The 16,669-nt window shown below is 44.9% G+C and overlaps 1 protein-coding gene across 6 annotated transcripts in view; it reads right to left on the minus strand.

Annotated features, from left to right (window-relative positions):
- Window positions 1-16,669, minus strand: part of SCEL (sciellin) — a 444,440-nt gene that overhangs the window by 96,660 nt on the left and 331,111 nt on the right. For all 6 annotated transcript variants that reach the window (XM_086934828.1, XM_086934831.1, XM_086934830.1 and 3 more), the window contains 2 exons: window positions 11,009-11,065; window positions 7,829-7,888 (listed from right to left, as the gene is read on the minus strand). In XM_086934828.1, the coding sequence (XP_086790954.1) occupies window positions 7,829-7,888; window positions 11,009-11,065 (117 nt within the window). The remainder of the gene's footprint in view (window positions 1-7,828; window positions 7,889-11,008; window positions 11,066-16,669) is intronic.

The following is a 16,669-nucleotide window of genomic DNA, read 5'->3' on the forward strand; positions in this document are numbered from 1 at the left end:
TGCAACTGCAAGAACTGAAGAATCGTTGGATCGCGGCTGATGAAACTGATGCATCGCTGCTCACTCCTGCTGCATCGATTGCCAACGCAGCCCGGATTTCCATGCATTGCGCCTGTCGCACCTGTGCGCCCAGTTTTCCCGACGCATCACCCACAGACCAGAAGCATATAGGCATTGATGTATCACTTCCCCTTATAGTCCGGATTCGATGCATCACTTCTCCTGCGTGCAGCAGAATTATCTCATCGCCTCCCCAAGGACTCAGGAACGGATGCATCCCTTTGTTTTTCAACTCTTCCCTTCTTTGCAGCAGTTTGGCCATGTAGATTTTGACCCATTCACAGGTACTTTGTGTAAAATCAAGCATCCATAGTTTCCTATAGGTCAAGTTGCGTGAAACTTTTTAAAAGTCATGTTCTTATTACAGGTGTGTTGGGTTTTTTGTCATTTTGGTCCTGTGTTGGTTCAGATAAAGATACCATATTTTTTCTAAAGTGGTGTGGTGTCCATTTGTGGTGTCATCATTGTATTACTGTGTGTTTGAGTACAAATACTTTACACATTGCCTATGGGATAAGCCTGTCTGCTCGTGCCAAACTAATAAGGGGGTGTACACGGGTTATCTAGAGTGTGTATCCCCCTTACCCTGACTAGAAGCAAGAGTCCCTACTTGGACAAAGGTACCTACCTCTGCCAACTAAAGACCCCCATTTCTAACACCCACTAAATCACAGTGCTACACAAAATATCATATCTAATTAAATGTCTGTGCAGTCACTCCAGCCACAAAACAAAGCTCTCATAATCAAAAACGTACTGAAAATTTGTCTTCAGCACACTAAACATTCCACAGAGAAAATGATCATCAACAACAATACCCATCTCTTATTATTGTGCACTGAAGATATTCCTGCGTAGATCCTAACAGATCTATCGAATGTAAAAAGGCAAATCAGTGACACAGATATATCCAGATTTTGAACACTCTTACAACTAAAGCCCTTGTGCCAGTGAAAACCCAGATGTTACGCGCCAACCAGGATTACAGATTTGTGGAGAATGTCCCAAGCATTGTAAAGAGTTGTGTTTCCCTGCCTCGAATGCCCAATTTCATGTATCTGGTATCCTGATTTAATGATTTTTGCCCTGAGGTAATGCAAATCTTGTGTGTGCATTAAATGCAAGTCCTGTCCTTTGACTTGAGTAAGGTCCTAGACTTGTTCTGTGAGATTGGGAGGTGAACAAAATGTCCCCTCATTGACAGACAGTGTACTACTATCCCCATCATGGATTTAGCGTTGCATGCTTTTATAATCCATGTGTGACCCCATACTTTTATCCCTGTATCAATGGAGTGGAGGTCTACAGGCCCACTTGTGTAAAGATTAGCTCTGATGCACTTACCTAGATCCCAGCATCCTGTGTGCATGTTGTGAATGCATGTGTGAGTAACCTGAGTGGTACATGCCTGGTGTCTGTGAGCAAGTCTGAATAAGGGAGGCCTGTGGGATCCATTCTGGATACACCAGGCCTGGGCTTTGCACAAGACTGAGGTGAGGTTCATTTGCTAGACACTAAAAGTGAATTGCTCATATTTCTGAACCTGGAGGGAAGAGAACTAGGTAAGGAAGTGAGGGGAGGGGAGTGAAGACATGACTCCTTTAGAAATTCAATAAGGACTTTTACTAGTAAGGATCTGCCATTTGGGGAATGGTAGGAAATAGAGGTGTAATTGGAGACTCTGGGCCTCATTTACAATATTTTGACGCACGCAGCACAGTAAGCTTGCACCAGTGCAGACAACCTTGCGTCATTTTGCAAGGGTGCCTAGCTGAGGGGATGATTGTCTTGTGTAGGAAGGATTACCTTACTGCCCAAAAACAATCAGTAAAGCCATTTTCCTCTTTCTATGCTTGCTGCAGAATGCAGCATGAATAAAAACAAGAAAAAAGAGTAATAAAAGTATTTCTCCTCCTTGCACCTCTTTTCGCCTTCCCTGGGGAGACATAGGTTTCCAACGCATTCCCAAGTTTACAAAATGTTGTAGATCTGGGTATGTGTCAAGTAACATGGATGCTGCTTGGGAACACCCAAAGCAACACCCATGAAACGCTCCTTTTATGTGAAAGGGAAACATATTTAAAAGGCCATGAAAGTCACACAGAGTGAATTTACATGGCCTTGTAAATATGGGGAAGACCATTGCACTGCCGGCGCATCAATATTTAAAAGGCCATGAAAGTCACACAGAGTGAATTTACATGGCCTTGTAAATATGGGGAAGACCATTGCACTGCCGGCGCATCAATAAAAGTGACGCACTGGCGGTGCAATGGGCTTGTAAATAAGCATCTCTGTTGTGCAGATGTGAGGAACTATTTAAGTGAGATCTTGCCCTTTTTTTCTTTCCCCGATAACTCCTTTAGTTGGCTGTTTACAGCCAAGTGCCGAAACTCCACACCTCTTTCTGCCTCTGTTGTGGGTGCTCCAGGTTGGAGACTATGGGCCAGATGTATCAAGCAGTTTTACCTATTCTGTGTCTATGGGAAAATGTGTTCATACATCTGGCCCTATACACCTCTGAGAACCACCATTCTACACCATGGATGTATTTAGAGAATAGCCTAGAAAGACGCTAGAAAAGAAACAACCCTTAAACTCATTCTTCAGAATCAGACTGTAGATACACATCTCCTGTTTGATTTTGAGGTATGAAAGTATGGCCTCCCTACCCGCTTGTTCCAGTTCCACGTCCTCTATGACAAAGGAGGGAGGGCTTTGACGTGGGCTCAAAGGACTGCCATGCAACCTGGGCTGGTGCCTGCATGAAAGACAGCCTCCCAGAGGTGAGGGGGCATCACCTGCGTCTGGATCTCAAGCATGGGGAGCGGTAGATCTGCTCTAAAGAGCTTACAAGCCTGCCTGCCTCCTGAAAGAGGGAGGGAGTGGGCCAACCCTTCGGTAGGAGTGTCTGTCCAGGAGAAGAAAGGGGCAGCATGTTCCAGGTGTCTGTTGGTCCCCCAGAAGAAAGAAACTGAGCAGAGCGATTTGAGGACCCTGTGTCAGCAGGCCTGCAGTGTCTCTGTGCTGGTTCCTGGCAGGAACTAGGCTCATAATGATTGTAATTTCTGAGGCTCAATTGGGGGTATGATTCGTGTCAAACCTAGCCTGTGCGATGCCGCGTCTCCCAGAAAGGGAGTCGGTCTGTGAGTAGCCACACTTACTTGAGTTGATCAGCTTGTGCGTGGATACCACTGCCAAACATCACAATCAGCCTGTGCGAGGCTGCAACTGCCCAGTGCTATGATCGGTCATGACCACCCTAAGCATCAGTTCATGTGAGACTGCAACTGCCTATCGTACCCGGCCCATGCAGAGCTACACCTTCCGAAGTAGTGATCAACCAGAAAAGGCTGCACCTACAAGTGTCATATGTCCCAATCAGTGCCCCAGGTTCGACTGCCAACTCTGGTGCGAGCCTGTGGCCACGACCTTGACTGCAGAAACACTCACCATTGTGTTGCTGTAGGACTGCTGCTTCCGCTTCACCTACAAACGACTGCAGGCCCAGCGTATGAAGCGGGGACCAAAAGATACCTCTAGCTGGCATCTGAACTCTCCTGTTGAGAGAGTGTGAACGTGTCTGAGAGTCTGGCGGCTGGGCAAGTCCATTGGGACTGATTCACTTGAGTGGTAAGACTGTGAACTCTGACCTGTGCACACCTATATGTGAGTGATACACATAGCATTTGTGCTATATTCACACTACTACAATGCCAGAGATTTCAGGCATAGTTTTAGTTTATGACTATTTACTAGAAATTGACTGCATCTCAAGTCTATGGCCAACCAACACAATGTGCCTCTTTACTCCATCAGTTTAGTAATTGTTCTTTCTTGTGTTGCATTCTTACATTGCACTTGTGCAAATCATCTCACTCCTGTTGTTTTCTAACTTTTTTTACAACCAGTCTGGGAAACAAGCCTCGTTGCTTGATTTCCATCCCTGTTGAGTCGAAACAGACAATTGAACTCAATGCAGCAGAGAAAAACACCAAAAGAAAGTGCTGATTCCTCTGCTGATCTGAATGAGTACATTAATTACTGCAAACAAACACTGTACAGGCAAACACAGTCAGAGCTCTGCAGAAGACCATTAACGTGATGATAAAGGAAAGAAATGCTGATAGGGTGATCAGCCACAGCAGCAAACCAATTAACACCACAATACACCGTGCAAAGAATTTAATGGAGCAGCCCTGAGCCCCTTGTTTGCCTTGAGAAGGGATTTGTCTTTTAAGAGCTCCATAGATGAAGAGACACCATCTCTTTGTTTTCTCGTTCACTTTTACTGCAGTACTTGTCCTGGTTTTACCGCCAGAGTTTTGCAGCATTTAAGGCAAAATGTGTACATGGTTCAAGAGAATGACATACGTTGCCGCCTGACGATGCTTTCGTTTACGTCTGCCACGAATTCACAGAAAGAACCCTGGCACGCATACATGGATTTACTTCTGAGTTTGCTCGGTGCCCTAAACACACTGTTGATCGATTGGCATGATTGTTTTTCTTCCCCATGTTTGGTCTGTGGTTAAACTTACTTCCATGTTGGGTACAGACTGTTGGTGTGGGTGGAGGAGGGGCTAAGGGGTGGGGGGATTTAAAATCCCTGGACAGGGCCTAAAAACAATTTTTGTGGCTCATCAAGCTGTCCCTCCCCCCACCCCCAAAAAAGGCAGAAAATATGTGTGGAAAACGAATAGAATCGGCCTCTCAAAAATGCATCAAACAAGCGATTGAAGTTAACCACAGGAAGCTGCACGTGGAAGAGGAGGAGGACAGAGAAGTGTTATAGGCCCTGAGCCAGTCAAGCTTCAAGAACTCGATTAATATGTTCACTAATATCCCAAATATATCCAAACCAACCAATAGTAGTAACCTTTCTTGTGCTTCTATCGACTGTTTTCAGAGCTGTAGTGCTGCATGGATGAATAAAACCAAAAAGGCAGGAGGAGTTTAATGTGAGTTGTGACAGATTCATCACCCTCCTGTCTGAGTGGCTGCGACCAGTGCTTGGTTTCACGTTCATGTCGCCTAGTGCGACAATCGCTTTTGGTGCCCCCCCCCCCCCCACCACCAATGACCTACTCCACAGATTCCCTCACTACCACCCTCAAAAACTGCCACTAATCTCTCAATAGCCCCTCTCACACATACATTATATTCGTTTTAAACATCTAGATGGGTTGCCTTTACTAATAAGAAAGGATATCTACCCAAATGAACACATTTTAGCAACATTAGGAATAGGTAATAGATGTGCTTATTTTGAGCCTGTGGTTTCCCGTGCTCCGCACGGCCCTTAATTGTCAACACCGGCGCTTGTGACAGTCTGCAACAAGGTTTCGCTGTCTGAAAAATGTAGAGATGACCACAACAACAGGTAATTCATTCAATATACATAAAAGATATATTTTAAAATGACTATTACCTGCCGCCCAAGCCATTCTTATAGCTTTGGGCGCCTGAAATGGTCCGAATTGTCACACTCGTAGGACTGTGATGGTATGTAGTTGCGTTGTTACTATCATTGGCATCGCTGGCAGAAGCAATGTGTTGAGCAAGATGCAGTGGCCTCCTGAGGAGAGCCCTGGCGCTTATATCTTAACAAATTAAGCACTGGATAATGGACTAGGGGAAAAACGTGAATGCCAGTTCATTAGTCACCGTTCTATATTAGGATTGGAACTTATGAATTGTTGTAACAAAAGGGTCTCTGTGACATAAGCGGCAATTCACATAACAGTATCCACATAAAATACAGTTCTGTGGTCTGTATAGTCTGCATTCTTTGAAGCAGGCATACTAACCGTCTGTGCCACTTAAAAAAAAACTTGCATTTTAAGAATGTAACAAATATGTGAACCCTCTGCGCTTCTACATGATGAGTCAAACTGCCACCAGATAAAGCACCTATCTCTCTCCAGCAGTTATTTTGACATTTTTATTGCTCCTTGAAAACTGCCGGACTCACAAGGAACTGTGCAGCCGGTGCTTTAAGAGGAGAACGGCCTTCACAACACGGTCGTTACACCGCTGTATGTTTACATCGCGGGCATTACAACGCAAGTCCTTACAATGACTTGCGCTGGATGGCGCTCTAAGCTAAGGAATAGTATGATTTACTATTCCAACACTTTCCCTACTGTGATGTAGGTTGAAGTTGTAACGAACGCGATGTAAAATTCCACGTTGTTAATGTATGTGTTGTAACGTCATACATTCGCTTTAAAATCATATGTTATTCCTAAACACAGCACCTCCCCACCGAGGTCAGTGCAGTGCTGTAACAAAAGCCCCCACCGCACCTGCTGGGTGGGTGGGGGGCAGTTCCGGGGCCCCCTCTGTAACTAGCAGGCCCTTGGCCTGAGAGGTACGGACTAAGACCGGAGCGTAGGGGGCTCTGTATACACTTTGCAGCAGCCCCCCAAGTTTTTTTGCGGCACTGGGTCAAGGCACACCACCCTAAAGCCAGCCCTGGTCTCTGCTGGACTCACTAGGAACTGTGCAGCAGGTACTTTAAATCCATAAGTTATTTCTAAACACAGCACCTACCCGACGAGGTTAGCAAGCACCGCTCTAATACCGGCCCAGGCTGCGACTGTCAAGAGAAATTAGTCGGGATTACAAATGCTGCTCTCAGAAAATTGGAAGCAAGCTTCCCAAAGAACGTCTACATAGGAGGCAGCAATGAGATACCTGAAAGCCTCTCCGAGCCAGACCCATGGGGACGCTGGTGACTCTTTGATGCACATTTCTCTTGTGGCTCACAAGGACTTGCATATGTGTACACTGTGACTTGCAATGTGCAATTGTGCATCACACTGTAAATGTGTACATTGTGAATTCAATTTTCACTTCCAAAAAAGCATCTATATTTCTTAGTACTAGTGGTGCCTTTGCAAATGTGAAGTGTTGTCCTGCTTAGGGTCCCATTATTCTTAGTTATAAGGCTACGGCATCTTCTAACAAACCTTCTTGTACAGAAAAGGAAAGAAGGGGTAGTTTGGGCTGCACATCTTTCCCTTCCTATTTCTAAACTTGTCAACATTTGAGCAAACAAGTACCATCACGAAAATGCCCTATGATAAAGTGTCATTAACGTTTCTTTCACCAAAAAAACAATAGTTGAAAAGTCACACTTTACATCAGAGCACAATCTTTACTGACAGCATGAATGAGTGGCTTTGCCACCGCACACAGTACTGTCAAATTGTTTCCTACTGCACACAAGGGAATTATAGGGAAGTATGCAGAAAGAAGATGAAAAGGTACTTGCAGGAAAGGTTTAGGCATTAAGTAAAGCTGATTGCTAAATACAGAAAATAATTATCTCTCCAAGAGCCTATACATTAAAGTGAACATTGGGTGGGCGCGTGCAAAAGAGTTGACTGAAAGTAGAGGAAACAGTTGAGTGTGAGTTCAAGTTTATCCCAGCGTGCATCTTTGCAGCATGGACTGATTGCTCTAGATGGCACAATAAAAATGCTGTTGGCACTGCCAGGGAAGCGCTTGGCACTGGAATAAATCGAAATACGTTCAAAGATGTGGAATGGGACAGATCAGAATTCCAAGGCAGGAGCACCAGACAGATGGTGTGTGGGATCCAGAAATTGCTAGATATCCCTTGTAGCTAGTAAAACCCAGTTGGTCGCCTAGAGCTGTGTTAAGAAGCCAAAAAAGCTGAGAAACTTTGACGCAAGATGAAATCTGAACGCCATATTGTTCCCCAAAGTGCCAGAGATGGAGAACATTAGAAAAGGCTTACCTGCTGCTGCTTCTCTCTGTGGCACTTCCTATTTCAATGAGTTTGCCAAGATCTTGACCCCTGTGGATGGAAACCATGGCAATTGTCAGGTTAACTGGGAAATAACAGGAAAAAATAATGAGATACTGTGTTTCATAATACTGCCCCACATAATTCACACCAAATATATGTAAGCTCGAACGAGATAAAAGAAATTACCGTGAGTTTGGATCTACACAATAATTTCATTATGTCATATACTTATCAGGAATAAGGACGAACAGGATACTCAGTCTCAAACATTGGGGGATGTTCCGTCTAACATATTACAAGTGCATTTTTCCCTATGGTAAAATGGCGGATGGGAAATCCAACATATCTTCACAGAATATCCTGTCTGCTCTAAAGATGGTCCACAGTTGCTCATAGTTGGAATGGGTTTCCCTTGACCTGTCTCTCATAATATAAATATCAATATGGTTGCGTGTGTGTGTGTTGCATGTGCACTTGTGTGTGTGTGTACATGAGCGGACCCATCTCAGAGGTGAGGCACGTATTTGTACTGCCTATAGTATGGGTGTAGTGCATGTGTTTTATGTGAAAGCTTTGCATTCACATTTTTGGGGGTACCAGATTCAATATGAGGCAATTGAAAGATGAACTGTGTCCAATGTAGAGTATGTATGTGTGCACTAGGTCCTGAGGCAGATGAACAAGTATAGCATGAACCTTAGACTTCAACTGAAATACCTTTATAATGTAGTTTGAGAAACAATTATGACAAGTTTTTCAAAATGGCCTAGACCACCTTTCCCTATTGCACTTTAATGGTCCACAAGCATGTTTGTCACCTTGTGGGTGCATCCTAATCCTGATGCGCTACCTCACCTTTAGGAAGTACCAGCACGGATCTTATCTAAGAGGTGACAATTTTATAAAGAAAAGATGCACAGACAAGATTGCTCATGTTATCCCCCAGATTCTGAGAGCAATAAAGGACAGGAAACTCTATTTTTCAAGAATAGCCTTCTTCAAACTCCAGCTCCAGTCTAACCCAGCATATACCTGCAAACCAAGAACATATACATTCAGAGCCGGATTTAGCGCTGGTGGCGCCCAGTGCTCGAATCCTTTTTGGCGCCCTCAATCCCATGACCGCCTCCTCAGAATCTCTCACTACCACCGGATATAAGTGCCTCTCATCTCTCCAATCCTAAATTATTGCTAAACACAGAGCCTCCACAGGTCAGCGCCCAGGGCGGCCGCATCAGTCGCACTGCCCTAAAGCCAGACCTATATACATTTCATGCATTCATTGAGAACCTGCCTAAGTCACCCAACTGGTTGATGACCCCAGAATCTCTGACTTGCAAATGTAAACCCAGCAATCCACTATATTTTACACGATTCCGTTGTCACTGGTTTTTAACACCATTTCCTTTTTCTACAGATTCATGCTGGCTTAGAGATTGGCTGCCCTTTAAAAATACTCAAACAATTTGTACAAACTACAATTCTCATAAGCCAATTCCGGTTCAGCCATGGTATACAGAAGGATGTAAAGCAAAGGTAGAAATAGGTGTGTTGGTAAACGAAGGAAAGTTGGAATGAAGAGCTTGAGCACAATATGCATCATTAGCACAACTCTCCTTTCAAACCCTTACCCAGGGTTTACCCGCTAGGGTTTTTGAGTCCATTGAAAGAATTCCTTGAGAAACTGGGGAAGAAGAAGAAGAAGAAGAAGAAGAAGAAGAAGAAGAAGAAGAAGAAGAAGAAGAAGAAGAAGAAGAAGAAGAAGAAGGAGAAGAAGAAGAAGAAGAAGAAGAAGAAGAAGAAGAAGAAGAAGAAGAAGAAGAAGAAGAAGAAGAAGAAGAAGAAGAAGAAGAAGAAGAAGAAGAAGAAGAAGAAGAAAAAGGTGTGGAATAATAAATATATAAAAATAAACTACAAAAGAAAATTTGAAAATACAGCAAAGAATTCCAAATAGCACTTAAAATAGTGTGGGTATACCTGCAACAGGTAAGTCTGGAGTAACATCCGTGTGCTACTTATTGCCTCTTGTTTTACCATATTTAAGGTTATTTTACTTGTATTGTGTTTGTGTTCATTTGATATTGTTAAGGAGGAGTCTCCCTGGTTGGGACAGAAAAGCAAGAGCTATGCCACCAAGATAAAAACAGAAGCACAGCGAACACCCTTCCTGGATTGGTTACCACATAAACAGGTCAAGTTTCAAGAATCTCTCTGCATTCTGGTCTTATTTTGATCTCTCTTCTGTCATATTGGTCGAAAATATTATTTTACTTTATTTAAGAGTGATAATCAGGCTCAAAGTTCAGTCTTGCGTAGTACATGCATTTTCACATATCACAGCAACAGTGACTCTTCAAAAATGAGTTATTTTTTAGAGTGATTTCCTGAGGGGCGTTTAGTACACGTTACAAGTGCTCACTATTTTGTAGCTGTAGAACAGATATTTACAAGGGCATTTTCTTTACAAAAATTTCTGTTGTAAAGTCTTTCTGGTCTGCAAATGATTTCTTAGGTAGAAAAAACCTCAGGATATAAAATAACATTTGAGGGCTCCCAAATGAGAAAAAGACTGGTAAACATTGCCCTAACCTTAAGTGTAGTTAGGAAATCCAACAATCTTCTGGTATATTAGTAGAAAAATAAGCTTTACATATTGTGCCAAAAATATCATACACCGAACATCAACTACAAGCATTTTGTGAAAGTAAGTATACATAAGTAAGTAGAGGGTCACTACACTTTACTCCGCACATACACCTGTTTGGTCAAAACGGCCAGGTTTATTCCAGATAAGCACGATAGATGCTTTCCATTTAGAACTTTTGCTGATATTTTATAAAAACAGCCATGGATCATGTCTGAGTGGACCACCACTGGACATCCCTATCCCATCTATAAAATGTGCATTGTCTATTTGATGCCACTCAGATCTCTTTGCTGACAACATCCACATTGTTCATATATATTGCTATATATTTTCTAAAGTAGCTGCCAGAATCAACAACCATCACTTTTACATTTTCTAGAGAAACTTTATGAACATGCCATGACATGGTCCTCGGTTTAAGTAGCTGACACCCGTCCTTCCCTAATATGTTAAGGCCTTGAGCTGACAATAAATTCACATTAAAGCCAAACATAAAGAAGAAAAAGCTATTGTAAACTTACCCCTTCTTATTGATTCCTGTTGTGCTTGTCACCTCAATACTGTTAGCAGTCTTTGGGCTTTCAGGGGAAAAAAATGAAATCGTTTTTTACATTAACATGTAAAAGTATTACCAATTTTCTGCTATGGTGTTATAACTATTTTATTTATTTTAATTTATTTTTGTGTTTCAAAGAGCGCAAACTTGACCCTTGAGGGTATCAGAGCGCATACACGGTATACATTGCTGAACAAACAAAAGGTTTAAAGTGCAGAGACAAACAAGGTCGACATGTATGGTTACAATCAGCGTCAGAGTCGGTAACGAAACAAAGGTCCCATATGTTGTCGTTGTGGGGAGTTGGTGATCTGGGAAAGTGGTAGTCATAGAATAGTCCGGCACAATGTGGTGGTTGTGGGCAGGCCTTAGGCGAGGAATTTGCCCATGAGGAAGGTTTTGGTCTCTTTTTTGAAGCGTGCTAGAGAAGGGATTTTCCTGATGGAAGGTGGGAGAGAGTTCCAAATTCTTGTGCTACTCCTGTGAACGCCATGTTGTAGGTTATTTTTTTCTGAAAGGAGGCAGGTTGGAGTTGTAGGTTTCTAGCAGACCTGGAGTTCCTGCTTCCTCCAGATATCACTCATTTCTGTGCCAGATAAGCAGGGGAGTTTGTGTATAGAGCCTTGTGTATAGTGCATGCCAGTTTCAGCTGAATTCTGGCCTCTAGAGGGAGCCAGTTCAGCGCTTTCATGTGTGGTGAGATGTGGTCAAACTTCCTGGTACCTGTAAGTAGTCTGGTGGCCGCGTTGAGGCAGGCTTTTAGAGGCGCTAAGGAGATCTTAGGTAATCCTGTGAGAGTGGAACAGCCTTTTTCCAGTCTGGAGATGACAAGTGCTTAAAATGCCATTTTTAAGTGCGGGGCATCGATGAAAGGTTTCAGCTTCCAAAGGTAGCTCAAGTAGAATCTGGCTGCTTTAGCCATCGAGTTAATGTAGTCTCTCACATTCAGGTTACAGTCGAGTATTATGCCCATGGATTTGGCAGAGTCCACAATGGTTGGTGGGCAGTTCAGGGTTGTGATGGCCTTAATCCACATCTGAATCTCCGGGTTGGCTTTTGATGGGGAGATTAGGAGAAATTCTATTTTCTTTGCATTCAGTTTGAGTTGGTTATTGGCTAGCCATTGGACAGTTAGTTTCAGGGTCTCGTTTAGGGAGAGGATCTCATTGAGTAAAGAGAGATGTTGATGTATATTTGGATGTCGTCCGCATACATATGGTAGGAGATGTTGGCGGAAAGGAAAACTTCGGTGAGTGGCTCTAGGTAAAGATTAAAGAGAGTGGGGGACAGGGTTGAACCTTAGGGGACTCCGACTGTGACCGGGGTGGGGAAATATACATAGTATACACAGTACACAAAAGTCAAGGTAACACACACAGTGTGAAGCATATGTAAGAAAACATTCGAAATAACACATTTTCTTTTACCATAAAACAAATACAATACAGTTACTCTGGTATAGAAGAGTGGACAACGGGGAGGCGGGTGGGTCAGTGAGGAATCCACAGACAGATACTGTATTTACCAGAAAAAGCGTTACCGAAGGTAAGTAACTTGTTCTTCTGATAGATACATCTGTCACCTTGTGAATAGAGTCCCACAGCAGTCCCATCTCTCGGAGGAGGGTGTCCACCCTGCTATACCAGGAAATCCTGGAGGACAGAACGCGCAAAGTGGCCGTCCCTCCTCACCTCGGTATCCAAGCAGTAATGCTTCGCGAAAGTGTGGAGGGAGGACCAAGTTGGTGCCCTACAAATATCCTCTACAGAAACACCTCTAGACAAAGCTGAGGTTGACGACTTAGCTCTTGTAGAATGAGCCCTTATACCCTCTGGAGGTTCCTTACCGGCCAAAGAGTAGCAGATCTTTATACAGAGGATGATCCATCTTGAAAGACTTCTTTTATGAACCGCTCTTCCTTTCTTGCAGCCAGTTAACCCAATAAAGAACTGGTCATCCACTCAACAATCTTTAGTTTTGTCCAGATAAAAGCTCACCACCCTCCTAGGGTCCAGACGGTGTAACCTCTCCTCCTCCTTGGAAGGGTGTGGTGGAGGATAAAAGGTAGGGAGGGTAATGGATTGACCAAGGTTGAAAGGAGTAACCACCTTAGGGAGAAAAGCAGCCCTGGTCCTAAGAACCATTCGTTCGGCATGAATGGTCAAGAATGAGGGCTTGGAACTAAGAGCCTGAAGCTCACTTACTCTCCTTGCTGAGGTAATTGCAACCAGGAAGACTGTTTTAAAAGTCAAAAGCCTCATAGGACACTTGTGTAAGGGCTCAAAGGGAGCACCCATCAAGTATGTTAAGACAAGATTTAAGTCCCATTGAGGCACAATAAAGGGAGTAGGAGGGGCGATCCGGTGGAGAGGCCAGCAGTGTCGCGCCCATTTTGGTTTCTACTTAAGGGCTTTTGCGAGCCCCCTAAGCTGACGAGCTTTTGGAGACGCACCTGCGTGCCGAGCAGGCAACGAAGCCCTTGACGGTTCTACGGCGGCTTTCTTCACCACCCCTGAACTTTCTCTACTGATGAGGGATATAAATCCCGAAACCCGGGCCATGTCTCGGGTCTAGAGATGATTGAACTTTCTAGAACAGACTTGCACCAACCAAGGTGATATACTTTGAACTTTCCGGTTCTTTGTGCTACTCGCACTACAAATACCAGGATGCAGAGGGGCGATCCGGTGGAGAGGCCAGCAGTGTCGCGCCCATTTTGGTTTCTACTTAAGTGCTTTTGCGAGCCCCCTAAGCTGACGAGCTTTTGGAGACGCACCTGCGTGCCGAGCAGGCAACGAAGCCCTTGACGGTTCTACGGCGGCTTTTTTCACCACCCCTGAACTTTCTCTACTGATGAGGGATATAAATCCCGAAACCCGGGCCATGTCTCGGGTCTAGAGATGATTGAACTTTCTAGAACAGACTTGCACCAACCAAGGTGATATACTTTGAACTTTCCGGTTCTTTGTGCTACTCGCACTACAAATACCAGGATGCAGAGGGGCGATCCGGTGGAGAGGCCAGCAGTGTCGCGCCCATTTTGGTTTCTACTTAAGGGCTTTTGCGAGCCCCCTAAGCTGACGAGCTTTTGGAGACGCACCTGCGTGCCGAGCAGGCAACGAAGCCCTTGACGGTTCTACGGCGGCTTTCTTCACCACCCCTGAACTTTCTCTACTGATGAGGGATATAAATCCCGAAACCCGGGCCATGTCTCGGGTCTAGAGATGATTGAACTTTCTAGAACAGACTAGCACCAACCAAGGTGATATACTTTGAACTTTCCGGTTCTTTGTGCTACTCGCACTACAAATACCAGGATGCAGAGGGGCGATCTGGTGGAGAGGCCAGCAGTGTCGCGCCCATTTTGGTTTCTACTTAAGGGCTTTTGCGAGCCCCCTAAGCTGACGAGCTTTTGGAGACGCACCTGCGTGCCGAGCAGGCAACGAAGCCCTTGACGGTTCTACGGCGGCTTTCTTCACCACCCCTGAACTTTCTCTACTGATGAGGGATATAAATCCCGAAACCCGGGCCATGTCTCGGATCTAGAGATGATTGAACTTTCTAGAACAGACTTGCACCAACCAAGGTGATATACTTTGAACTTTCCGGTTCTTTGTGCTACTCGCACTACAAATACCAGGATGCAGAGGGGCGATCCGGTGGAGATGCCAGCAGTGTCGCGCCCATTTTGGTTTCTACTTAAGGGCTTTTGCGAGCCCCCTAAGCTGACGATCTTTTGGAGACGCACCTGCGTGCCGAGCAGGCAACGAAGCCCTTGACGGTTCTACGGCGGCTTTCTTCACCACCCCTGAACTTTCTCTACTGATGAGGGATATAAATCCCGAAACCCGGGCCATGTCTCGGGTCTAGAGATGATTGAACTTTCTAGAACAGACTTGCACCAACCAAGGTGATATACTTTGAACTTTCCGGTTCTTTGTGCTACTCGCACTACAAATACCAGGATGCAGAGGGGCGATCCGGTGGAGAGGCCAGCAGTGTCGCGCCCATTTTGGTTTCTACTTAAGGGCTTTTGCGAGCCCCCTAAGCGGACGAGCTTTTGGAGACGCACCTGCGTGCCGAGCAGGCAACGAAGCCCTTGACGGTTCTACGGCTGCTTTCTTCACCACCCCTGAACTTTCTCTACTGATGAGGGATATAAATCCCGAAACCCGGGCCATGTCTCGGGTCTAGAGATGATTGAACTTTCTAGAACAGACTTGCACCAACCAAGGTGATATACTTTGAACTTTCCGGTTCTTTGTGCTACTCGCACTACAAATACCAGGATGCAGAGGGGCGATCCGGTGGAGAGGCCAGCAGTGTCGCGCCCATTTTGGTTTCTACTTAAGGGCTTTTGCGAGCCCCCTAAGCTGACGAGCTTTTGGAGACGCACCTGCGTGCCGAGCAGGCAACGAAGCCCTTGACGGTTCTACAGCGGCTTTCTTCACCACCCCTGAACTTTCTCTACTGATGAGGGATATAAATCCCGAAACCCGGGCCATGTCTCCGGTCTAGAGATGATTGAACTTTCTAGAACAGACTTGCACCAACCAAGGTGATATACTTTGAACTTTCCGGTTCTTTGTGCTACTCGCACTACAAATACCAGGATGCAGAGGGGCGATCCGGTGGAGAGGCCAGCAGTGTCGCGCCCATTTTGGTTTCTTCTTTTATGAACCGCTCTTCCTTTCTTGCAGCCAGTTAACCCAATAAAGAACTGGTCATCCACTCAACAATCTTTAGTTTTGTCCAGATAAAAGCTCACCACCCTCCTAGGGTCCAGACGGTGTAACCTCTCCTCCTCCTTGGAAGGGTGTGGTGAAGGATAAAAGGTAGGGAGGGTAATGGATTGACCAAGGTTGAAAGGAGTAACCACCTTAGGGAGAAAAGCAGCCCTGGTCCTAAGAACCATTCGTTCGGCATGAATGGTCAAGAATGAGGGCTTGGAACTAAGAGCCTGAAGCTCACTTACTCTCCTTGCTGAGGTAATTGCAACCAGGAAGACTGTTTTAAAAGTCAAAAGCCTCATAGGACACTTGTGTAAGGGCTCAAAGGGAGCACCCATCAAGTATGTTAAGACAAGATTTAAGTCCCATTGAGGCACAATAAAGGGAGTAGGAGGGAATTTATTAGTGAGACCCTTCAAAAATCTTAAAACTACAGGAGATTTGAAAAGAGACGGCTGGTCCGGCAAACATAGAAATGCGGACAAAGCCGAAAGATAACCCTTGACTGTGGCAACAGCAAGCCCTTGCTGCTCCAAAGAGAGAGCAAACTGGAGAATATCAGATAAATGGGCTTTCAAAGGGTCTACAGATTTCTCTCCACACCAGGTGACAAATCTAGACCATCTATATGAATAGATGGACTTAGTGGAGTCACATCTAGCAGAAAGAATGACATCCACTACATCGTGTGGGATAGAAAAGGAATTCAGGTTGCCCCGTTCAATCTCCAGGCATGAAAGTGTAATGTCTGGAGGTGAGGGTGTAGAACCTGCCCCTCCATCTGAGAGAGGAGGTCTGCCCTGAGAGGGAGACGGAGCGGCGGGTGAGAGGAGAGGTGGAGAAGATCCGTGTACCACACCCTTCTTGGCCAACCCGGGGCGACCAATATAACTTGG

The sequence above is a fragment of the Lissotriton vulgaris genome, chromosome 8 (assembly GCF_964263255.1).
Source record: "Lissotriton vulgaris chromosome 8, aLisVul1.2, whole genome shotgun sequence".
In the NCBI taxonomy this organism is placed as follows: domain Eukaryota; kingdom Metazoa; phylum Chordata; class Amphibia; order Caudata; family Salamandridae; genus Lissotriton; species Lissotriton vulgaris.